Source organism: Schistocerca gregaria, chromosome X (assembly GCF_023897955.1).
Source record: "Schistocerca gregaria isolate iqSchGreg1 chromosome X, iqSchGreg1.2, whole genome shotgun sequence".
In the NCBI taxonomy this organism is placed as follows: domain Eukaryota; kingdom Metazoa; phylum Arthropoda; class Insecta; order Orthoptera; family Acrididae; genus Schistocerca; species Schistocerca gregaria.
In genome coordinates, this window is record NC_064931.1 from 170,229,687 (window position 1) to 170,255,650 (window position 25,964).

The window sequence follows — 25,964 nt, forward strand, 5'->3', positions numbered from 1 at the left end:
TGTGAGGTAAGTGATTTGTGAAAGGTATAGGTTAATGTTAGTCAGGGCGATTCTTTTGTAGGGATTATTAAAAGTCAGATTGTGTTGCGCTAAAAAAATATTGTGTATCAGTTTAAGTACAGTCTTGCACAATTTTTCTAAGGGGACGTTTCATATGTCGACCCTTAGCCGAGGATACCTCACTGGAATCTTCTGATTTTTTTCTTGTAGCTTGTGTAATTAGTGTAGATTTTGTTTATTGCTAGCGCGTAATTGTAGAGAGAATCTCCTCTGTAGTTGTAGTTTTTCATTGTTGTACAGTAAAACAGTTGTGGCATGCATGTAGGTTTGCACCAAGTATTTCGCAGCTGCGCTTGCAATTAACTAGATATTATTTTCAGTGCTACGTTAATGTGTTCTCTTATTTTTGCTCTTCACATTGTGCTTTTCTGTGTTATCGTGTGTAATATTGTGACAATAATGTCGTGTGAAAAACGTAATACTAGGCTCCAAAGTAAACTGAGAAATGAGAGTGAAGACGAAAGCAGTGTGTTAGCGCCACCATGCAATGAATTAACTAATGTTCAAAGTAGTAATTTGGTAATAGTGCATAGGGAAATGGAGCGGGATGCAAATAATGGTGTAGGCAGTGAAACAATTAGTGAACAGGGAAGCATTATCGGTCTTTCGGTCGGCAACAGCTCGCGTCAGGAATCCGAAATGACAGGACACAATCTAGCAAATACTGTACATTCAGGTTTTGCGTCCTCACCGTTTTCTCAAATAAGTCAAGACACATTTTCTGCTTGTCAGAGGAACAGATTCCAGACACTAATACATTATTATTGCAATTAATGCAACAAATGAAACAAAACCAGAGACAAACACAGCAACAGTTAGACACAATGGAACAAAATCTTCAAAAATTAGACAAAATGGAACAAAAGCTTCAAAAGTTAGACTCAGTGGAACATACGCTTGAACAAACACGTGAAGATTTAACTACTGAGTTGCATAAAATCGAATCGAAATGTCAAAAAGTCTGTAATGACGTAAAAACACAAATTTGTGAGCATTTTCAACCTATTTTTTCGCGGCATGAAAGTGCATTACAGAATCACGAATCAGCCATAAAAGAACTGCAAACTATTGTTCATGAAAATCATGAGACCTTGCAAGCCAAAACTGACTCAGTTGCATCTACCGATTCGGTTACGCATCTTGCAAAAACTCAGCAAAACTTAAAGGACACAGTAGATACGATTTCAACACAAATGGACACTCTGAAATTTGGTTCAGAAAAACACACTATCGGAGAAAGTAGCCGAACTTTCGGATCAGTTCATTAACTTATTTGCAAAGGTAGATAATGATCTGAATGACACAGAAGAGTGCGAACAAATTAGGAAATTCAAACAAAATCAGAATCAAATTAATACGCAACACCAAAGAGAAATCCTGGAGTGCAAGATCAGCTGACACAGGTAATACAAGAATTACGTAATTCAGAGGACACTCGCGCTCCAACACGGGAAGAGGGACTTAGAAATACGGAAAAGCCACAAAATAATAACACAGGGCATTTCGGAAATTATGAAAGAAATTTGGAAGGTGCACCGAATTTTTAAATGGAACCGCCGAAACGATGTAACTATGACCGATATGCTACACGCCGACACGATGATTTTGACTATAAGCTGTTCATTACTGAACGCAAATTCAAAACATTTAAGAATTCTGGCAACGACATTCATCCACAAGCGTGGCTCCATCAATTCTCTCATTGTTTTCCTCCCAACTGGTCACTAGAGCACAAGTTAGAATTTATGTGTGGCTACTTGGAGAATGAACCAGCTGTAAGAATGCGATCGGTCATTCACGATTGTCACAGTGAAGGAGAATTTTATCATGCCTTCCTCTCAGCATATTGGTCTCAAGCTACACAAGACCGAGTGAAACATAGCATCATAATGATGAAACATTTCGAACAATCTGAATTTTCCAGTCTTGTCAAATATTTCGAAGCCATGTTACATAATAATCAGTACCTGTCAAACCTATACAGCCCCTCAGAACTCATCCGCATTTGCTTAATTAAACTACCTGAACATTTACGACATATGATTTTGGTAGGACGTTGCAAAGATGACAATGAAGCTTTTCAGGCACTGTTACAAGAACTGGAAATTGACACTGACAATCGCGGAACGCGAAAACAGGAGCACAACAATTACAGGTCACATCTGTCACAATTCCGCAATGAAAGAAATAATAACTGGACACGACAAGGCTATTCTCACAATACAAATCGTGACCAAAACAGACACCCCCCGTATGACAACCGTTGGCAGAGTAGTAATAATTACAGGGAAAGATCACCTCTCCGCGGTAGTGACTATCACAGAGACAATCAGAGAAACAGACAATATGGGAACCAAAATAATTGTTATCAAGGGAGACAGAATAACTTAAGACGCAACGGTCCAGCGCGCAGTTACGATTCAGAGAGAAATTCTCCACCATGTGACCGACAAGAAATTAATTACAGAAATTACCGACATGACGACAGACGATATGATCGTAACGACAGACCTGAATTTCATCAGAACTGGCGGGATTCAAACAGAGCAGGGCCCTCTCGGCAAGGTGAATTTGTAGAAGTTAGGTCTCCTAATCCCAATAAAGACGCGCGCCTACAAAGAGGCAGACAATGACTCGCACCGCAGGCAGCCGCGTGCGCCGGCTGGCTCAGAGAAAAATAACATAGGCGCTAACCTTGAGAAAAATTCCAGTATGCTTTACCGACGTATACCGCATGATAATTGCGTTCAAGTTAACTCTGAGTACTATGAAGAGTAAACGATTGCACCACATTACACATGTAAAACCGTTTATTGAAAGATAATCTGCTTTATAACTTAGTCTCTGCCATAAAATTTTTCACTTCACGTTACTAGTATGCTTTGTCAGACTGAGAAACTGTTAACACGCAACAATGTTTTGAAGTTAAGTATCCAGTCTAGAACCTAGGGAACATTTTTAAACAGAAATTACGAATGCATTGTTATAGTGAACAGACGACATAGTGTTGTTATTTGTACATTCTTGCTTGTTAGTTGCACGATTACATAACGACTATAAGGCTTTCATACTTAGAACACATACTGTTAATGAGATTTTAATGCAACATTTTGGTTTAGTTGAAAAGACATTCTTTATTTGAAGTTTTTTCTGTGAGATTAAAGATGACTTAGCATTTGGTTTCTTTGATAGCTACACGATTATATCCCGACGCTACTAATGTGAGACACAATTTACATTGTGCTTTTGCGGTGTATCTGTTTTATTTCTGCACAGTTTTTCTGAATTATTCTGGAAAGTAAAACATGTTTTAGTAGTAACTTTTGTGGTATAGGTACAATGAGGTAGCCTTTTCTGTAGCACAACAATACGTTACAGCACAGTACTTTCTTCATCATGGCAATAAGCGTAATAACTAAGATATTTATACGCAAAGCATTTCACTTTTGTTTATCATGAGGTAAGTACATTGACTTTTGCAGAACTTAGCTTTTGGAGGACGATAACTACGACACTTCCACAGAGATTATCTTACAACAAGACGCACAGGTTAGCGCTACAGTACACGTATTTGAGTGATTAGTTTTGTACTTAAAACATTTATTTTTAAAGGTATTTGAAGTACAATGAATCAAAGGTTTTCCGTGATACATTTCATTCCATTGCTGTAATCTGTAACACCTGAGGGTATAATTACATTAATTCTCAGGAGGGTACACGATTACTTTGTGTACCATGTGTATGGCAAGCACAAGGAGCCTTAGCTAATATGGTATTTGCTTATACAACTTTACACAACAGTACCATATTTCTCTAACACATTAATTACACAGCTATCTGATCATTTAAGTGGGAGAGACAAACATTTATTTTACTACATCAGTGACAGATGTTACCTAATTACACAGCTGGATAACTTCACACTTACGAAATTGTATTTTGTCTGTACTTTGTGAACTGTTCATATTTTTTCGGAACCATTGTGATACTATGAGAGCTTTGAATGACATATTTGGTATGGAATCATGATTTTTAAAGTATGTTTGAGGTAGATGACACTTTTGACATGTGCAGACAATTTTTTTTAGGTTTTGAAATTATTGCAGAAAGCTATGACGATTTTGAGATTTGACTGAGGTGTTATGATGTTATTATTACTACGACGATGTGAATTATGCTGCTGAGGTATGTTTAAGCTGATGCTATATGAGTTATTTGGTTATGCTACGTATCTGTTATGATGAAATATTGAAGAAGTGTCGACGAATATGTATATGTGTAATAAGGTAAGGAATAATGAGCAGTGGTTAGGGACTCTGGTTTGTGAAAAAGAATGTTGGAAACCGAGAATCGTACTTTAAGAGTTATGAAATGTGTGTATGTGCGTGAATGTATGACTATGCTGGCGAAAATTTTTTGGACACTGTTATATTTAAAGCATTTTGTTTCTACAGATTTGTAACGCAAATTCTTGACCTGTGAAATATTTTTATATGAGACTGTCACTGTAGCGGAAACTGCTGTCGTAAATATTTCGGTAAGAGAGTTAAGTGACCACCTGCACGTAATGCGTCGTGGGCACCCAGCTGCGGGACAGACGCCTTGAAAAAAGCCATTAGTGTGTGCCTGTCAGAGACACAGGTGGAGAGAAAAAAAAAGAGGCCATTATCCTCGCTATTGACATTCCTTTGTAGAAAGCATCGTAACTACGACACCCTCGAACTTGAAAACATGATTACACTGTAGAGTTCTTAATTTAAGATATTTGCTGAAATGAAATCATGAGAAACGTTTCATGTCTATTGTCTTGCTAGTTGGAAGATTGTTTACTGCATTATGAAGTGCCTTATGGCTAGCGAATGACGTTTCACGCCTTGCTTTGCCTATTTTATTTAATATCTAGTTTCTAGCTGCACTGCAGCATTGGTTAAAATAAAATTTTATAGATGTACTAATATAAGTATTTTCTGTCTACACATCCAGTATATAATAATAATGTGATATACTTCCAAAAAAATGAGGGAGCACAAAAAGACATTTCCCTTCACAGGAACTGCATACATAATTTTCTTTTCAAGTACTTGGTAATTTATTTCATAGAATAATTGTTTGTGGTGCACCACTTTATAGACATTAAGATGTGAATATACATTTCCCTTATCTGCGTTGTTGTCTTTAGTGTACTATTTTTTCTGCTTGTGGGTTTGTCATGTTTAGGTATAAGTTATTACATTTGTTGGAGCTTGCTTTACTTACTTGCATTTTTTTTGTCATTGCTGTTTGTATTAATTGTTTTGTGCTGCTGCATTGCCTCGTCCCTTAGTTAAGCATCTGAGCTCAGTAGATTTGTTAGCTTAAACAGGGGTAGACTATATAAGAGAATGAGTTGCGATGAATTGGAAGGAATGCATTGAGAAGGTATGAGAAAATGGTTTGGCCAAAAAAGTATTTTGAAAGAGGATAGGAACAAAAAAAAGTAGGGTTTAGGGACAACAGGTTTAGGTAGGATTTTCTTGTAAATAAATGATGAGGTAAGATAATGGAAAATAAATAATGAGGTAAGAAATATGTGAACATATAAATACAAAAAGCATGCTTGGATAGGATTTTTTTGGTGGAAACAAATGTTGAAATAAGACGAATGATCTATGGAATGAAGTTTTGGGTTAGACTGCAGTACCAAATGTTACACTGAGAACAAACCCTATCCTTTCTTTTGTGTTATCCCACTATGTGTTTGTCTACCCTTGTGTATTTATTTTCTTCCTGTCTCTGTGTACTGTTTCATAGAATTTTTTCTATTCTAATACTAAGCTACATTCACTATCATGAGGAATACTGTTATCCTCAAATATAATTTGCATTAATAAAATGTTATTTACTTTGTAAAGATGTTTACACATTATTTATTCTGTTTTGTTCTAATGCTCATGTGTGAAGTTTTTGTTTCAAAAGTTATTCTGGTCTTTATGTATGTACTTATGTCGTAATTTTTGTAACACTGATGTACATGTATTTTTCTATTCTTTTGTAAAGCCTGTACTCCTACAAATTTATCTATTTTGTTACGTTCTTTAATAATGTATTTTGTACCTTTGTTATTGTATTCTTATGTTATAAAATTGTAATTGACACCAGTTCATCAAATTAAGTAACTTGTAAATTACATTTCACTGCACACGTTTCTGTTGGTCATAGTATATGGACAATATGTGAGAAGTAGGGACTGATAGTGTTTGCACATGTGTTAAGAATTCAGCAACGGACTGGATAACAGCATTGCTGGTTCTAAGGACATTTCAAACAAATTCTTTGTGAGTGGACAAGTGGTGGTTTATGGACTTGCTATATTGTCCACAAGACTCTTCGATGGTGATTGTGCACCTGCACAGTCGCAACAGTTGGCTGCTAGCCATCTCTACAAGGATTACAGTGGGTCTACACCTTTGATGACTCACCAATACCATTATTTCTACAAGGACTGCAGTGGGTCTGCACCTCTGGTGGCCCACCAATACCATAATCTCTACCAGGACTACAGTGGGTCTGCTCTGTGATGACCTACATACAAGGTCTTCAAGTGCGACTGACCCTGCGGTGGTTTTGCTCTGTTGTGGCCCATTACCTGTCAGCATGTCAAGACTCAGCACTGTCTTTCCGTTGGAAGGACAACACTACTTCTTCAAGCCTGCATGGAAGTCCACTACTTCCATGTTCATTTTTTCTTTACTGCTCAGACATTGAGCAAAAACACTGCTATTTTAGTGTGATGAACGATCAGGACTGTCTTTATGGACTGTGAGAAAATTTTAGCTTTTGACCAACATTGTATCAATAAGTGTGTGCATTTGATTTCTTTGTTATTGTAATTATAATTATGAAAAATTTTTTCAAATCTATATTGGCCAGCGCCAAAAACAATTTGTAAAATTTTTTGTGGGAGCTATGTAAGTAGGCTGTTTAGGTTTTTTTAGTGGTAACGCCACGTAGCGCTCTGTATGAAGATCACTGGCTGTGCTGTGTGCAGTCTGTGGCTGGTTGGCATTGTTGTAATACTCGCCATTGTAGCGTTGGGCAGTTGGCTGTTAGCGGCGCGTAGCGTTGCGCAGTTGGAGGTGAGCCGCCAGCAGTGGTGGATGTGGGGAGAGAGATGGCGGAGTTTTGAAATTTGTAAGACTGGATGTCATGAACTGCTATATATATTATAACTATTAACGTAAATACATTGTTTGTTCTCTATTAAAATCATTCATTTGCTAACTATCCCTATCAGTAGTTAGTGCCTTCCGTAGTTTGAATCTTTTATTTAGCTGGCAGTAGTGGCGCTCGCTGTATTGCAGTAGTTCGAGTAACGAAGATTTTTGTGAGGTAAGTGATTTGTGAAAGGTGTAGGTTAATGTTAGTCAGGGCCATTATTCTGTAGGGATTATTAAAAGTCAGATTGTGTTGCGCTAAAAAAATATTGTGTGTCAGTTTAAGCACAGTCTTGTATAATTTTTCTAAGGGGACGTTTCAAACACAGTCGTTGCCAGACGCTGCCACGAATGAGAGACGTAGGTGGAGACACGCAATCAGGGGCTTCGTTAAGCTGCTGCTGCTGAAAGTCTACTGAGACACCAGGGCCGCTTGCCCAACTCTGTGATAGCCGACTATGGCAGCAGCATCTTCAAGCCAGCTGCGTACCAAAATTATAGTTAACTTTACATTGATATTTGACTCTCATTCGGTATTGTTCGAAATAATAACTGTTGTCTTTGTGTTCTGCGACGGTACTAATCGACCGTTATGGCCGAGCGGTTCTAGGCGCTTCAGTCCGGAACCGCACTGCTGCTCTGGTCGCAGGTTCGAATCCTGCCTCGGGCATGGATGTATGTAATGTCCTTAGGTTAGTTAGGTTTAAGTAGTTCTAAGTCTAGGAGACTGGTGATCTCAGATATTAAGTCCCATAGTGCTTAGAGCCATTTGAATCATTTGTGACGGTACTAAATATACAGGATGATTCTTACTAGCGGTTAAAAATCCCCGAACGGACGTAGATGAGGTTGAGACAAGTAAGTTAATGTCAGACATATGGGGCGGCAATTTTCGGGAAATATCCCGAAAGTGGATGACAAATGTTGTACATGTGACGTCATCAGATGACGTACCTCGCCACTCGTGAGGCAGTGGGTTTGTCTATGTACCGTCGCTGTTGCACATCGCCCCTCTAGGCTACTCTTGTTTAGAACACCTTTCGTAAATGCGATTTGTTGTAATCGTAGAAGTTGCAAATTATTGTCATCGCAGTAACCAAGCAAAAGCTGTTGTTATTTATGTTTTGTACGACTTTGTACACGATGGTAGCGAGAGGTGGGCTACAGAGTCGTGCAATTACTGTCGTCCTAGGAAAGTTGGATAGGAGCAGAGATGATTAACGAACAAGCCCCACAAAAAGGAGTCAATGTGTTCAGATCTGAAGACTATGGCGGTCAATCGAGGCCCATCCCAGATGCCTCTGGGTATCCCAGAGCCAGAATGATGTCCCCAAAGCACTCCTCCAGGACATCAAACACTCTCCTGCTTCGATGGGGTCGAGCTCAGTCTTGTATGAACCACATCTTGTCGAAACCAGGATCACTTTGGATAACTGGGATAAAATCATCTACCAAACCTTCTCACGTACTCCAGAATGAAATTTTCACTCTGTAGCGGAGAGTGCGCTGATATGAAGCTTCCTGGCAGATAAAACTGTGTGCCGCACCGAGACACGAACTCGGAACCTTTGCCTTTCGCAGGCAAGTGCTCAACATGGTGGAGTACTTGCCCGCGAAAGGCAAGGGTCCCGAGTTCGAGTCTCGGTCCGGCACGCAGTTTTAATCTGCCAGGAAGTTTCTCACGTACTGTTCGGTAGTCACCGTGCCATCAAGGCATATCGCACCGATTATTCCGTGACTGGACACTGCACACCACACCGTCACCCGTTGAGGGTGAAGAGACTTCTTGATCGCGAAATACGGATTCTCACTCCCCCCCAAATGCGCCAATTTTGCTTATTGACGAACCCATCCAAATGAAATTAGGATTCGTCGCTAAACCAAACCAGATTCACCTCAAAGTCCTGTTCGTCAATTCTGTGAACAATAGTGTTGGCGAAACACAACTGCTGTTACATGGCCTGGGACTTAATGGCTGATGGGTTCGAATTTTGTATGGGAAGAGTTGCAGATCTTCAACGACAATTCTTCGCAGTGTCTCCTGGTTGATTCCCACGTGTTGTCCAGCTCGTCTGATCGATTTCCTGGGGCTGGTTTGAAACACAGCGCGTGTCTTCTCGATATTTTTCGGCGTTTCTACCCGTTTTGGAGGACCGACATTGCCAACACTGTCATCACGAACACTACCCCTTCTCTCAAACTTGCGAATGAAATTCTTGATTGTTAGCACACTTAGACCAGTTGTCTTCAGCTCGTACTCGGTCGAAAACTTCCTTTGAACCGCAGATAGATTGTTATCGCTCGCATTGTAGGCCTTCACAAGCGCTATACGCTCAGGTACGCTGTACCCTCCTGACATTTTCACGTGCAAATGGACGACAACAACAAGACAACAACAAGAATTCCTATCATACCCCGCGGTGAACCGTGCACTTTGAACGTACTAAAGCAAACCGTTCAGAAGTTACGACGATTTTATTTCATATAGTTCAATAATTGTCACCCACTAGTAAATTACTTGTCTGTGTGTCATCTATGTAGCTTCGGTTTTGTTTTAAAAAATGGTTCAAATGGCTCCGAGCACTATGCGACTTAACTTCTGAGGTCATAAGTCGCCTAGAACTTAGAACTAATTAAACCTAACCAGCCTAAGTACAGCACACACATCCATGCCCGAGGCAGGATTCGAACCTGCGACCGTAGCGCCTGAAACCGCACGGCCACTCCGGCAGGCTGGTTTTTTAAACGTTAGTAAGAATCACCCTATATACTGTCGCTCTTCTGGACACGAATTGCACGTAAATTAACTATTATTACTTAAAGAGTTTTACTAAAGTGAAATAATCTTTTACGTGTGCTGTAGTTCACGATGGAATTTCAAAAGGATGGAAAACTTCCGTTTTTAGATGTCTTGGTCTACATGGGGGATGATGGGACATTAGGACACAGCGTTTATCGTAATTCCACGCATACGGACCAATATCTTCATGCATCAAGTTGTCATCCATGGGCCTCCTCCAGAAGTCAACCTATAGTTATATCAACTAGGCATACTGCGGCATACATCAAAGAGTGCGTTGTTGTTACCGGCGTTGTTGATGAGCAGGTGTATTTTAGGGTGCTGCTCCAGGAGCCGTCGTGCGCAGGCGCGAACTGAAGTGAGAGATGCGAGGTCCAGCCTCTGTACGTGAACCTCCCCCGCCCCGTCACAGCTCTGCAACCGCTTCCGAAGGTCCTCTGCCGCTGTTTCCGCCTTCTGCTCGTCTCGGCATGCCAGCACCACGGTCGCTCCTAGAAACACAAATCATATCATTGTTTCTCTCGAGGTTTATACAGTCTTTGTGGGCCACCATTTGCATCTTGGGAACCCGCAACCGGGAAAAAAAAGTATCTGTGTTCCCGGCAATAGAAAGACACTGAATGCACAGGACACCACTGTTTTTAAACCGTCATTTCACTACATTTCCTGTGTACAATCTGTATTTTGGCTGTGGCACCGTTTGGAGATACGTCGACGATGCGTTTATGGTATGGTCACATGAGAGGGAGGCTTCGGATCGTTTCCTAGATCATTTCAACTGTCAGCGTTCCAATATTGAGCTCACAATGGAAGTTGAAAAAGATGGAAAACTTCCGTTTTTAGATGTCTTGGTCTACAGGAGGAATGGTGGGATATTAGGACACAGTGTTTGGCATAAGCCCACGCATGCGGACTGATATCTTCATGCATCAAGTTGTCATCCATCGTACCAACGTAATGGGGCCCTACGCACCGGGTGATCAAAAAGTCAGTATAAATTTGAAAACTGAATAAATCATGGAATAATGTAGATAGAGGGGTACAAATTGACACACATGCTTGGAACGACATGGGGTTTTATTAGAACAAAAAAAAAGACAAAAGTTCAAAATATGTCCGACAGATGGCCTTCCTCTGATCAGAATAGCAATAATTAGCATAGCAAAGTAAGACAAAGCACAGATGATGTTCTTTACAGAAAATGCTCAATATGTCCACCATCATTCCTCAGCAATACCTGTAGTCGAGGAATAATGTTGTGAACAGCACTGTAAAGCATATCCGGAGTTATGGTGAGGCATTGGCGTCGGATGTTGTTTTTCAGCATCCCTAGAAATGTCGGTCGATCACGATACGCTTGCGTCTTCAGGTAACCCCAAAGCCAATAATCGTACAGACTGAGGTCTGGGGGCCTGGGAGGCTAAGAATGTCGAAAGTGGCGGCTGAGCACACGATCATCACCAAACGACGCGCGCAAGAGATCTTTCACGCGTGTAGCAATATAGGGTGGAGCGCCATCCTGCATAAACACCGTACGTTCCAGCAGGTGCTTATCAGCCAGGATGGAGATGATGCGATTCTGTAACATATCGGCGTACCTCTCACCTGTCACGGTAGCAGTATTGCTGACCAGCGCCATCCGTCGGACATTTTGTGAACTTTGGTTTTTTTTGGTGCTAATAAAAACCCCTGTCATACCAAGCATGTTTGTCAATTTTCACCTCTTTATCTATATTACTCCGTGGTTTATTAAGTTTTCAAATTTATACTGACTTTTTGATCACCCGATACATTGGTAAAAAGAGCTTACGCCATCTCAGATTCAGATAGTTTGACACCAGAACTGGATCATTTAAAAGCTGTGTTCAAGCAGACTGGTTATACCGACAATCAGATACGTCGTGCTCTACAGACAGGAATCGCCGTGGTATATTTTATTTCAGTTGCGGCGAGTTATTGCGACGGTATACTCAGCTGAAGATGGCGGCCTGGTGGGCCGCCGAAATATTGTCTCAAAATGACGTTATGTTCCAGCTGGAATATCATAGATTTAGGCTTTCACGCCCTTATCGAATACGATGGCCATTAATGTATTCTGCTATATAAATGGTACAAAATTAATGTCTTGTGGGAATGCTACACATTATCGTACAGGCACATCATACATGGGCAATCAGCCCAAGGCAGGTAGACACCTGTTCACCTGCTGTGGGTTGATTTTCCCAGATATAATGTGCTGGTACGGTAATGTGCTACGTTTCCTACAAGACGTTAATTTTATACCATTCATATCATGTTAAATAAATGTGTTGACCTGTACATACGCCATCCTGCACAGTACACAGCAAAATACGTTAATGTTCTAAGATCATTGTACTTGACAGTGGCGTGAGAGCCGAAATCTAGATTGTGCACTGGAAATATAGAGATACATACAATCAAATGTCGGTGTAATGCTTCTAAATGTCCTGTATGATTGTAGCTCAGCATCACCGAAACTTTTTACCATTGTTGTTCTTGTTGTGGTCTTCAATCCGAAGACTAATTTGATGCAGCTCTCCATGCTAGTCCATCCTGCGCAAGACTCTTTATCTCTGTATAAGTACCACAACCTACTTCCATTTGAAACTGCTTTGCTATATTCGAGCTTTGGTCTCCTTTACCCCTCACATTTCTCTTGCCAAATTGACAATACCTTGATGCCTCAGGATGTATCCTATCAATCCATCCCTTCTTTTAGTCAAGTTGTATCACATCTTTTTCCCTCAGTTCCATTCAGTATCTTCTCTTGACCAGGGGTGGGTCAGAAGCTGGGGAGAAGGAAACGCCTAAGATGGGCAACCAAACATAATGCCGATGGTCCACAAGGGTTATATCCCCGCTCACACAAAAAAAATACATTGGTGAGGACTGTCTACAGAAAGAAAAATATTTGGCCTCAAGATGGACACCCAGTCACGGGAATGGAGGATATTAAACGATGAGGAACTGGCTGATATATGCTCGCAAGCTGATATTGTCCCAAGGATAAAGAAAAGAAGATCTGTTATGGGCTGGAGACCTAATAAGGATGGAAGAGGAAAGACTACCATAGGTATCATTCTCAGGATCCGTGGATAAGATGGGAAGATAGTATCAACAGGGATACGGAGGCGACTCTCCTAAGAAAAGGAGAGTGGACCACGAGAAGCCAGGAACAGAAATGACTGGTGGAGGAATATAGAAGACGCAAATGGTCTCCCAGGCCATAGTGACAGTTAAGAAGACTCTCCTAGCATGTTATTCGATCAACCCATCTAATCTTCAGCATTCTTCAATAGCACCATATTTCAAAAGCTTCAATATTCTTCCTCTCTGAATTTCCTGTCGTTCACGTTTCACTTCCATACAAGGCCACACTTCTAACAAACACCTTAAGAAAAGACAACCTGACACTTAAAGTTATACTAGACGTTAACAAATTCCTCTTTTTCAGGAATTTTTGTTGCTATTCCTAGCCTGTATTTTATTCTTCCCTACACCAGCGATCGTCATTTATTTTTCTCCACAAATAACAAAAATCGTCTACTGCTTTCAGTGTCTCACCTACTGATCTGATTCCCTCAGCATCTCTTGATTTAATTCGACTACATTAAACTGCCCTTGTCACTATCTTATTCCAATTTAATACACTACAGGACAACATAGTTGCATAACAATGATTATCAGACAAAGAAAAATGTAGTATATCAGGCCTCTGGTGTTTAGATCTAACGAAAAAACAGAGGTAATGATATGATAAATAAAAAGGCGAACAAAACCTATCAGTTGTCTACATGGAAGTTAGTGTAACTGTTAAGATAATTCCACATTGCGCCAGGGAAGTTGTGACGCGAGCAAGTTCTGCAGGACCGAATGCAGCGAGTGTCGAGCTCAGCCAAAGGAGGTGTGTTTGTGTGTGTGTGTGTGTGAGTGTGTGTGTGTGTGTGTGTGTGTGTGTGTGCGTGTGTGTGTGTCAGTGGTGGCGGTTGATTAGAGGAGATAACTGAGGTCGGACCTCTTCACATTTATGTGGTAGAATTGGTAGTAGAAGCAGCAGTAATTATTTTTACAGTAAACCTTCATCCACTTGTGTCAGCGGGCGTGATTCCTTCTAAACCGCCAGCACTAGAGAGCAAGTCAAAGTGCGAAAGCTTAACCGTAACCGTAACCATGGCGTCACTACGAGAGTTCCATAGTTAATGCTATGAGCAGCACAAGTGTTTATGTGTTAGCCTAACAAAGGGAAAATTATTTAGCTAGCCATGTTTGCTCTTACGCGCAAGAAAATCTGTATGGTCCACTTAAGGTTTCGACAGTCTGAAGAATCTGTCTAGAGGTTTAGAGCGGCACATTTCTGTGGTGTCACCGCCAGACACCACACTTGCTAGGTGGTAGCCTTTAAATCGGCCGCGGTCCGGTAGTATACGTTGGACCCGCGTGTCGCCACTATCAGTGATTGCAGACCGAGCGCCGCCACACAACAGGTCTAGAGAGACTTCCTAGCACTCGCCCCAGTTGTACAGCCGACTTTGCTAGCGATGGTTCACTGACAAATTACGTTCTCATTTGCCGAGACGATAGTTAGCATAGCCTTCAGCTACGTTATTTGCTACGACATAGCAAGGCGCCACGATCAGTTTCTATTGATATTGTAAATCATGTACCGTCAAGAGCGACGTTCGTCATTAATGGATTAAAGTTAAGTATTCCACCAGCTACGTCCGTTTTTCTCGATACTAATTCCTTTGTCATGTTCCAGACCTCACGCCAGCCTGCGTGAGCTAAAACGCGTGCATTTCGGCCTCCTTTAGGAACACGGTTGGCTCTCCTGGCCAACCACAACAATTTCTTCTAAAGATCATCCAAGTAATTTTATTTCACACAAAGAACTATTCAAACAAGTGTTTATTCCGTATTTCTAGATTTCCGGAAAACTTTTGATACCGTTCCTCACAAGCGACTTCTAATCAAGCTGCGGGCCTATGGGGTATCGTCTCAGTTGTGCGACTGGACTCGTGATTTTCTGTCAGGAAGGTCGCAGTTAGTAGTAATAGACGGCAAATCGTCGAGTAAAACTGAAGTGATGTCAGGTGTTGCCTAGGGAAGCGTCCTGGGACCTCTGCTGTTCCTGATCTATATAAATGACCTGGGTGGCAATCTGAGCATTTCTCTTAGGTTGTTCGCAGATGATACTGTAATTTACCGTCTAATAAGGTCATCCGAAGACCTGTATCAGTTGCAAAGCGATTTAGAAAAGATTGCTGTATGGTGTGGCAGGTAGCAGTTGACGCTAAGTAACGAAAAGTGTGAGGTAATCCACATGAGTTCAAAAAAAAAAATCCGTTGGAATTCGATTACTCGATAAATAGTACAATTCTCAAGGCTGTCAATTCAACTAAGTACCTGGGTGTTAAAATTACGAACAACTTCAGTTGGAAAGACCACGTAGACAATATTGTGGGGAAGGCGAGCCAAAGGTTGCGTTTCATTGGCAGGACACTTAGAAGATGCAACAAGTCCACTAAAGAGACAGCTTACACTACACTCGTTCGTCCTCTGTTAGAATATTGCTGCGCGGTGTGGGATCCTTACCAGGTGGGATTGACGGAGGACATCGAAAGGGTGCAAAAGAGGGCAGCTCTTTCTGTATTATCACGTAATAAGGGAGAGAGTGTGGCAGATATGATACGCGAGTTGGGATGGAAGTCATTAAAGCAAAGACGCTTTTCGTCGCGGCGAGATCTATTTACGAAATTTCAGTCACCAACTTTCTCTTCCGAATGAGAAAATATTTTTTTGAGCCCAACCTACATAGGTAGGAATGATCATGAAAATAAAATAAGAGAAATCAGAGCTCGAACAGAAAGGTTTAGCTGTTCGATTTTCCCGCGCACTGTTCGGGAGCGGAATGGTAAGGAGATAGTATGATTGTGGTTCGATGAACCATCTGCCAAGCACTTAAATGTGAATTTCAGAGTAATCATGTAGATGTAGATGTAGATGTATTATTTAAGAGGTACTTAATGAACATTACAAACTGATGAAAAACAGACACCACAATGAAGTCAAAGCTAACAGAGACCTCCAGAAAATTTTAACTGACGCCAGAAGTCTCTTGTGTAAGTATGAGGCTGCATTCAGACAGAAGATTCCCTAAATACCGGAAACTTCACAGCCATTTTTAAACGTATGCTAAAGAGAAACGAAAGTGTGAAAGCACACTAGAAAAAATGGGCTGTTTCTAGGAATTTTCAAAAACCGTACAGAACTAACTGGTTGAATGTATAAATAAGGAGAATTATGTGAATACATACATTCATGTTTTGATAGAACCTTGTTTTATGCCTGGGTTGTGGATGAAGCGACAGAAGTTTCAGACAAGTCACAGTGCTTTGTTGTTGTTGGACTAGTACACTCCAACGACGACATTCAAGTACTTTTTTTTTGTTCTCATGATGTTAGCGAAGCTAGAACGGCTGCTGCTTTATTCACTGTACTGAGTGGCGTGTTTTTGAATTATGATGCGAAGAAAAAATCTGCGGTCCAAACTTATGATGGTGGCTCCGTTCTGGAAAGAGAATTAAATGACCTACAAGCTAATGTCCCCCCTCCCCCCCCCCCCCCCCACCCGCCCCTTCCCAAAGCTGTTTTAACTCACTGTTTTCCAAATTGCTTAGATATACTTTCGCAGTATAGCTGTTCTTGCACAAAACCAATAACAATTTTTTTCTCCACTCTTCCGGTTATCCCTGCTTTCTTCAAGCGGATTTACAAGCGCACAGCAATTCTCGACAGTGTTGTTGGTAAACGGATTCCTTCGAACAGTGAAACGAGATGGAACTGTAACGCCGGAATAACATCTGCCATTCGAGAAAACCGCCCGGATTTAAATGAGGCTTTAAACGAAGTGATTGACTCTCCAGAATCTAGTGCAACGACCAAAAGAGAAACCTGTGGTTTCAAAACTAGCCTCCTGGACTTTGACTTTGTTTTCATTTTCTCTGCTTCTCATAGCACATTTTTAAAGGCATTCTTCAGAAAAGAAACAATAATGCAGAGTTTTGCAACAATGCTGTCTCAAGATGCATTAATAAATGAAGATAAACTGATAGACTTCTTAAATTCGACGAAACGCTCGACTAAATCGCAAGCTGAGATTTCCATGAATAGAGCTGAAATGGCGGATGAATATATTGGCAATCCACTGATGTCATAACACAAACAGTTGTACTTCGAGTTATTAGATAATATTGTAACACAACTGGAAACAAGATTTTCACATTGTGATAAACTGTTCTTTCTTAAATTAGGCGATATTACTCATTAATTATTGTCAGCATTTCCCTGTAGACGGTACGGATTCATTATTACAAAAGTACGGTGCGTCCTTCAGTCGCTCGCAGTTGCGTGTAGAACTGGAGGCTGTATTTTCTTCCCAGCATAAGGAAACATTTAAATCCATCAGTTTCGGAGAGGTTATCAAAAGAATGATTGAGAATGAAACGGACCATATTCTGCCACAAGTTTTCAAACTATTTTGTCTAATTTCTACCAGTTCTACAACAAGTGCTTAAGTAGCAAGGAGTTTTTCTTGCCCAAAACGCGTAAAAACGTATCAGAGGGTCATTATGGCCCAGGATCGCTGATCAGCTCTTGCTTGTACCTCAATTGAAAAACTAATACTGCAAACACTTGAAAGCCGAGAACATGGTATGACGATGTCCCCGAAAGATTCGGGAAGAAAGAATATTGTCGAGTTAACTAGTTTCAGTGAAACGCTCGCTCTATCAGTTCGTTTGTAAATCAAATTATCATTATTATTATTATTATTATTATCAGCAGTAGTAGAAGTAGTGAGAGTCGTCGTTGTATTCTTATTAGTAGTGGTTGTGGCAGAGGTCGTTAGGAACCCTAGATATACTCGTATGTACATTGAAAGGGAAGGAAAGATGATTTTCCAAAAGGTTTCTTGGCTTCCCCAGAATTTAGACTCATAACCCGCCACTGGTGTGTGTGTGCGTGTGTGTGTGTGTGTGTGTGTGTGTGTGTGTGTGTGTGTGTGTGTGTGTGTTGTGTGTGTGGTGTTTATGTGTGTGCGCGTGTGTGAGTGGGTGAGTGGATAGGTCAGTGGGTGGGTGGGTGTGTCCGGAGCGATAATGACTCATTTCCGAATTAAACTGTATCGTGCAACAATTACAGTCCATTCTGATGAACAATTGGAAATTGGCGCACGAAGCAGGAGGAAACGCGAAGCGAACAGAATGAGTAGTCCATTTTATCACAAATAAACAGTAAAGCAGTTCCCAAACCACAGACTGCTTTGAACTTTATCAGACACTATTCTGTATGGGGTGGTATGCCGTCGCCTCCCTCTGACCTCTGAAGTGACTTACGCTGCCAATTATAGGGCGACCTATAGTATAACGTGGACTCCGAACCACGCAGTAACTCGCCATTTTTACGTTCAGATCTATATATCACTGCCAAGCGTAAGAGATGCGATAAGTGACTGAAAAAGAAACCCACATGTTACGATTTGCAGTTCGACAGCTACCCACTGAGCACATTGCCATAATTTATACATTAAAAATGGAAAATAATATCTCTAATTTTTCTTGTTCCCTATAAATTTGTAGTCCTTGTCTAGCAAGGACAAAATACCGACTGTTTCACCTTCCATTATCCAACTAGAACCGGTGCTCTCATTCCACAGCACAGCACGACAGACTTATAACCTCATCGAAACGAACGTACTACGTACGGCCGAAATACGGCGGACATGATAAATTTGCTGACTTCTGCTGACACGTGTGCTGCTTTACAATTTTTTTATTTTTGTGTTTCATTTTCCGCCTAAGTCGAAAAAGCGGACAGTCTTGGAACTTTGCTCTTTTCATCCAAATTCCAGTGAGATCTGAATCGAACAAGCGTATAGTTTCGAAAAGAGAAACGTCACGAAATTCTTGGATAGAAACGGGGGCTGGAATTAATTTTAATTTAGAGCTAGGATAATTATGTTTCACTCAAATTATGCGTATATCTAAATGTGCTAAAAGTGTAAACTCGACGAGTTGCAGTACATGTTGCCAGTCATACGTACAAGCAGGACTTGTGCCGGTTGAACATTGGCCTCACACACGACGAGATTACTGCCGGAAAATAGAGCACATCATGTTTTCAATCTCAGTAGCCGTTGAGGTTTTGAGAGTGCAAGGATGCTACAAGCTACCACAAAACGAATACGGAGAAATGAGGCTGTGCGAACAACGATCAAATTCATACGACGTTGATAACACTCGTGGCTGAGGCCCTCAGAGGTTATTCAGCATTCTGATTAGAAAGTTTCTCCTTCCTCGTGTAAACCGTCGCCTTCCCTTTGCGTAGATTGAGCGTTGTGTCTTAAGTGTAATTGCCCAGTGTAGGAGACCGTATAGGTACCAGTAGAGTTCTTGTGGTGTGTCTAATTGATGCGATGAAAGAAAGAAAGAGAGAGAGAGAGAGAGAGAGAGAGAGAGAGAGAGAGAGAGGAAATGGGAGAGGGTGGAATACGTTGTCTGCACTTAGCCCCCTCTTCTCTATCACCGCGGGGTCCTATCCGGAAAAACGAATCACTGAACATATGCAAATAGCAGGGTAAATCGTGTGACACAAAATTTTGTAACTCTGAAAGACATGTGTCATAGACACTGTAACAAAAGTCATGGGATATCGCCTAATATCGTGTCGGACCTCCTTTTGCCCGGCGTAGTGCAGCAGCTACACTCCTGAAAATTGAAATAAGAACACCGTGAATTCATTGTCCCAGGAAGGGGAAACTTTATTGACACATTCCTGGGGTCAGATACATCACATGATCACACTGACAGAACCACAGGCACATAGACACAGGCAACAGAGCATGCACAATGTCGGCACTAGTACGGTATATATCCACCTTTCGCAGCAATGCAGGCTGCTATTCTCCCATGGAGACGATCGTAGAGATGCTGGATGTAGTCCTGTGGAACGGCTTGCCATGCCATTTCCACCTGGCTCCTCAGTTGGACCAGCGTTCGTACTGGACGTGCAGACCGCGTGAGACGACGCTTCATCCAGTCCCAAACATGCTCAATGGGGGACAGATCCGGAGATCTTGCTGGCCAGGGTAGTTGACTTACACCTTCTAGAGCACGTTGGGTGGCACGGGATACATGCGGACGTGCATTGTCCTGTTGGAACAGCAAGTTCCCTTGCCGGTCTAGGAATGGTAGAACGATGGGTTCGATGACGGTTTGGATGTACCGTGCACTATTCAGTGTCCCCTCGACGATCAGCAGAGGTGTACGGCCAGTGTAGGAGATCGCTCCCCACACCATGATGCCGGGTGTTGGCCCTGTGGGCCTCGGTCGTATGCAGTCCTGATTGTGGCGCTCACCTGCACGGCGCCAAACACGCATACGACCATCATTGGCACCAAGGCAGAAGCGACTCTCATCGCTGAAGACGACACGTCTCCATTCGTCCCTCCATTCACGCCTGTCGCGACACCACTGGAGGCGGGGTGCACGATGTTGGGGCGTGAGCGGAAGACGGCCTAACGGTGTGCGGGACCGTAGCCCAGCTTCATGGAGACGGTTGCGAATGGTCCTCGCCGATACCCCAGGAGCAACAGTGTCCCTAATTTGCTGGGAAGTGGCGGTGCGGTCCCCTACGGCACTGCGTAGGATCCTACGGTCTTGGCGTGCATCCGTGCGCCGCTGCGGTCCGGTCCCAGGTCGACGGGCACGTGCACCTTCCGCCGACCACTGGCGACAACATCGATGTACTGTGGAGACCTCACGCCCCACGTGTTGAGCAATTCGGCGGTACGTCCAACCGGCCTCCCGCATGCCCACTATACGCCCTCGCTCAAAGTCCGTCAACTGCACATACGGTTCACGTCCACGCTGTCGCGGCATGCTACCAGTGTTAAAGACTGCGATGGAGCTCCATATGCCACGGCAAACTGGCTGACACTGACGGTGGCGGTGCACAAATGCTGCGCAGCTAGCGCCATTCGACGGCCAACACCGCGGTTCTTGGTGTGTCCGCTGTGCCGTGCGTGTGATCATTGCTTCTACAGCCCTCTCGCAGTATCCGGAGCAAGTATGGTGGGTCTGACACACCGGTGTCAATGTGTTCTTTTTTCCATTTCCAGGAGTGTACATGCCGCATAGACTCAACAAGTCGTTGGAAGTCCCCTGTAGAAATATTGAGCCATTCTGCTTCTATAGCCGCCCATAACTGCGAAAGTATTTCCACTGCACGATGTTGTGCCCGAACTGGCCTCCCGATTTTTTCCCATACACGTTTGGTGGGGCTCAAGTCGGGCGACCTAGGTGGCCAAATCTTTCGCTCGAATTGTCCAGAACGCTTTTCAAACCAATCGCGAATAGTTGTGCTCCAGTGACATGACATCGTTGTTTTGGAACATGAAGTCCATGAACGGCTGCAAGTGGTCCATAAGTAGCTGAACATAACCGTTTCCAATTAATGATGGCTCCATCTGAACCAGACATCGAGTCCAATCCATGTAAGGGTAGCAAACACCATTATGGACCTACATTCATTTTGATCAGTGCCATGTTGACAGTTTGTGCCCATGGCTTATTGGGGTCTGTGCCATACTCGAACTCTACCGTTATCTCTTACCAACTGAAATCGGTACCCTCTGAGGACACCACGCTCGTCCAGTCGTCTAGTGCCCCGCCGACATAGTGACAAGCCCAGGAAAGGTGCTGGAGGCGATGTCGTTTTTTTTGTAATTTTTATGGATTGTTACTATGTAACGACATCGACAGTGCTGGACAACATCACCCCCGTTACAGGGTTGGAAAACCAGGAGTAGACTTGTCACAGTGACCGGTTCCACTTCCTTATCCAAGATGTGTGGGTTCTTTCGTGGGAGCAGGCCCAAAACCAGTTATATTCAGTTTGGAACTAGTTGATTTATTTCTTATGTTTTATTTATTTATTCATTTATTTATTTATTGTTCTGTGGGACCAAATTAAGGAGAAGTCTCCAGGGTCATGGAACGAGTCAATACATGAAATTATAACACCATAGTAGAAACAGATAAAATAAAATACAAGAAACGTATTCAGACGACAATTCGTAAGTTTAAATAAAGAAAATCAACAATGTAACACTGGAATTTGATTAATTTTTCAGCTCTTCCAGGAGCTCCTCGACAGAATAGAAGGAGTGAGCCATGAGGAAACTCTTCAGTTTAGACTTAAAAGCTTTTGAGCTATTGCCAAGATTTTTGAGTTCTTGTGGTAGCTTATTGAAAAAGGATGCAGCAGAATAGTGCACTCCTTTCTGCACAAGAGCCAAGGAAGTGCATTCCACATGCAGATTTGATTTCTGCCTAGTATTAACTGAGTGAAAGCTGCTAACTCTTGGGAATAAGCTAATACTACTAACAACAAACGACATTAAAGAAAACATATACTGTGAGGGCAATGTCAGAATTCCCAGACTATTGAATAGGGGTCGACAAGAGGTTCTCGAACTTACACCACACATAGCTCGAACAGCCCGTTTTTGAGCCAAAAATACCCTTTTTGAATTAGAAGACTTACCCCAAAAAATAATACCATATGACATAAGCGTATGAAAATATGCGAAGTAGACTACTTTTCGTGTTGAGCTGTCACGTATTTCAGATACTGTTCTAATGATAAATAAAGCAGCATTTAGTTTCTGAACAAGATACTGGACATGGGATTTCCACAACAGCTTACTATCTATCCGAACGCCAAGGAACTTGAACTTTTCCGTCTCGGTTATAATATGCCCTTTCTGTCTGATCAAAGTATCAGTTCGTGTTGAATTGTGATTCAGAAACTGTAAAAACTGAGTCTTACTGTGATTTAGCATTAATTTATTTTCCACAAGCCACGAACTTATTTCATGAAGAACATTATTTGATAATGTTTCAATATTACACACAAGCATACGTTGGAGAGCCAATGCCTATGTACAGGAAACGGAGGGTGGGTGTCGAACCCACGGTCTCCGGCGGCAATGCATTGTCAGGATACCAGCTTGTAAACAGTGCAGTGGTGCGCGTTTGCAAGCAAGGTAGTCGGCGCAGTTGACGTTCGAGTAGGTGCAGACTACACAGCCCAGCGTTTCCGACGGCGGCCTTGCTTGCAGTGGGAGCGGCGGCATCCAGGGGACGAACCCAGCCTGCCGGCTTCTGGCTGGCTGCATTTGTTGACCATAGGCACCTAGCTGGGCCGGAGTGGAAAGGAGCTAGTTCGGCCCTTGGCCCAACAGAACTGATGCTGGTCCATGCAGCTGGTGGACCCATAGGTTGACGCACAATGGTCACTGCACCAGTGTACCGTGGTAGAGCGATAATGCTTCTCCAGGCCACGTGGCGGTAGCCAACTCCACAGCTGTCTCAGATTCGATGCCTCCTGACGTTTGGGCAATCATCAATTTATACGTGCCAGGGCCAGGTGTGTTGACATGCAGATACTCAGGCATCGAAGTAGCTCACCTGCTGCAACACACCAATTGGATTGATAACACCGCTGATTGCTGACCGAGTTGTTTCATCAACGTATGGAGACGGGCCACGGTGGTGGAGTGCTGCACCAGATGGTCACTGCCATCAACGTGATTACTGCAGCCATGGCTTGCGCCAGGCAGCGCTGCTACACTACTATACTGTACATACACAATAAGAAAAAATTGTTAATTATGATCCCTCCGGTTGTTCCAGTGTTAATGCCCAGCAGTTATTATGGTGATATTACACTGAGGTGAAGGAAGCCATCGGATACCTCATAATATCGTGCCAGACCTTCTTTTGTTCGGCATAGCGCAGCAATTCTACGTGGCATGGACTCAACAAGTCTTTGGAGGTTCCCAGCCGAATTAATGAGCCATGCTGCCACTGTATCCGTCCTTAAGAGCCGAAGTGTTGCCGATACAGGATTTGAGCACGAACTGACCTCGCGGTTACGTCCTATGAATGTTCGACGGGATTCAAGTCTGGCGAGCTCGGTGGCCAAATCATTAGCTCTAATTGTCGAAAATGTTCTTCAGGCCAATCTCTAACAGTTGTGGCCCAGTGACATGGCGCATTCTCATCCTGAAAAATGAAGTCAATGGATGATTGCAAATATCCTCCACGTAGCCGTCCAGCCAGTGATAAGTGCAGTTGAAACAGAGGACACAGTCCATTCCATCTAAAAATAGCCCACACCATTATGGAGCCACCACAATGACTTGTTGACAAACTGGGGCCATGGCTTAGTGGGGTCTGCGTCACATTCGAACCCTTCCATGAGCTCTTACCAACTACATTTACAACTCATCTGACCAGGCCACTATTTTCCAGTTGTTTTGGGTCCAGCCAAGCATAGCGGCTGCAGGCGATGTCATGCTGTTATCAAAGGCAATCGCGTCGGTTGTCTGCTCCCATAGCCGATTAACGCAAAATTTCTCCCACACTGTCCTGGCGAATACATTCGTCGTATGCCTCACATTGATTTCTGCATTTACTTCACGCAATATTGCTTGCCTGTTAGTACTGACAATTCTACGCAAACGCCGCTTCTCTCGGTCGTTAAGTGAAGGCCGTCGGCCAATGTGTTGTCCATGATGAGAGGTATTGCCTGAACTGTAGTATTCTCGGCACACTCTTGACACTGTGGTTCTCGAAATAAGGAATTTCCTAACGATTTCCGAAAAGGGATGTCCCATGCATCTACACTCACCCACATAAATTAAGGATAATTGAAGAATGTGGTGCCACACAACGTGGCACTACACAAAACTGGCGCTAATAGCATAGTTACAAAGAGAAAACTCACGACACAGATCTGTAAGTCCACGGTACTGGTGACAAGTTGAGAAATCCGTCCTGAAACACATGTGCTACAAAACGTCACTGTTTTCTGTGCGTGTACCCCAACATCAGTATGGGATATGATCACCATGCACACGTACACAGGCCGCACAACGGGTTCGCATACTCTGGATCAGATGGTCGAGCAGCTGCTGGGGTATAGACTCCCATTCTTGCACCAGTGCCTGTCGGAGCTCCTGAAGTGTCGCAGGCATTTGAAGACGTGCAGTGATACGCCGACCGAGGGCATCCCAGACGTGGTCGATGGGGTTTAGGGCTGGAGAACAGGCAGGCCACTCCATTCGCCTGATATCTTCTGTTTCAAGGTACTCCTCAACGATGGCAGCTCGGTGAGGCCGTGCGTTATCATCCATCACGAGGAAGGTGGGACCCACTGCACCCTTGAAAAGGCAGGCATACTGGTGCAAAATAACGTCCCGATACACCTGACCTGTTACAGTTCCTCTGTCAAAGACGTGCATGGGTGTACGTGCAACAATCACAATCCCACCCCACACCATCAAATCACGATCTCTATACAGGTCCCCTTCTGGTTCCTGGTTAGCGCCAGATGAAAACCCGCCGAAAATCACTGTTCAGACTATACCTGGCCTCGTCCGTGTACATTACCTGGGACCACTGGTCGAATGACCATGTACTGTGTTCTTGACACTAGGCTTTACGGGCTCTGCTGTGACCAGGGTCTGTGGAATGCACCTTGTTGGTCTCTGGGCGAAGAAACCATTTCTGCTCAGTCGTCTGGAGACAACTGTTCCAGTGGCTGCGGTAAGGTCCCGAGCATGGCTACCTACAGTACTCCATGGCCGTCTGCGGGCACTTGTGGTGAGATATCGGTCTTCTTGTAGTGTTGTGCACTGTGGATGTCCCGTACTGTAGCGCCTGGACGCGTGTCCTGTCTGCTGGAATCGTTGCCATAATCTTGAGACCATACTTTGTGACACATAGAGGGACCGTGCTACAACCTGCTGTGTTTGACCAGCCTCC

At 43.0% G+C, this 25,964-nt stretch overlaps 1 protein-coding gene across 2 annotated transcripts in view; it reads right to left on the reverse strand.

The window, feature by feature from the left end:
• LOC126298000 (retinol dehydrogenase 13-like) overlaps positions 1–25,964 on the reverse strand; it is a 180,853-nt gene that overhangs the window by 94,325 nt on the left and 60,564 nt on the right. For both annotated transcript variants that reach the window (XM_049989317.1, XM_049989316.1), the window contains exon 3: positions 10,341–10,544. In XM_049989317.1, coding sequence (XP_049845274.1) covers positions 10,341–10,544 — 204 coding nt within the window. The remainder of the gene's footprint in view (positions 1–10,340; positions 10,545–25,964) is intronic.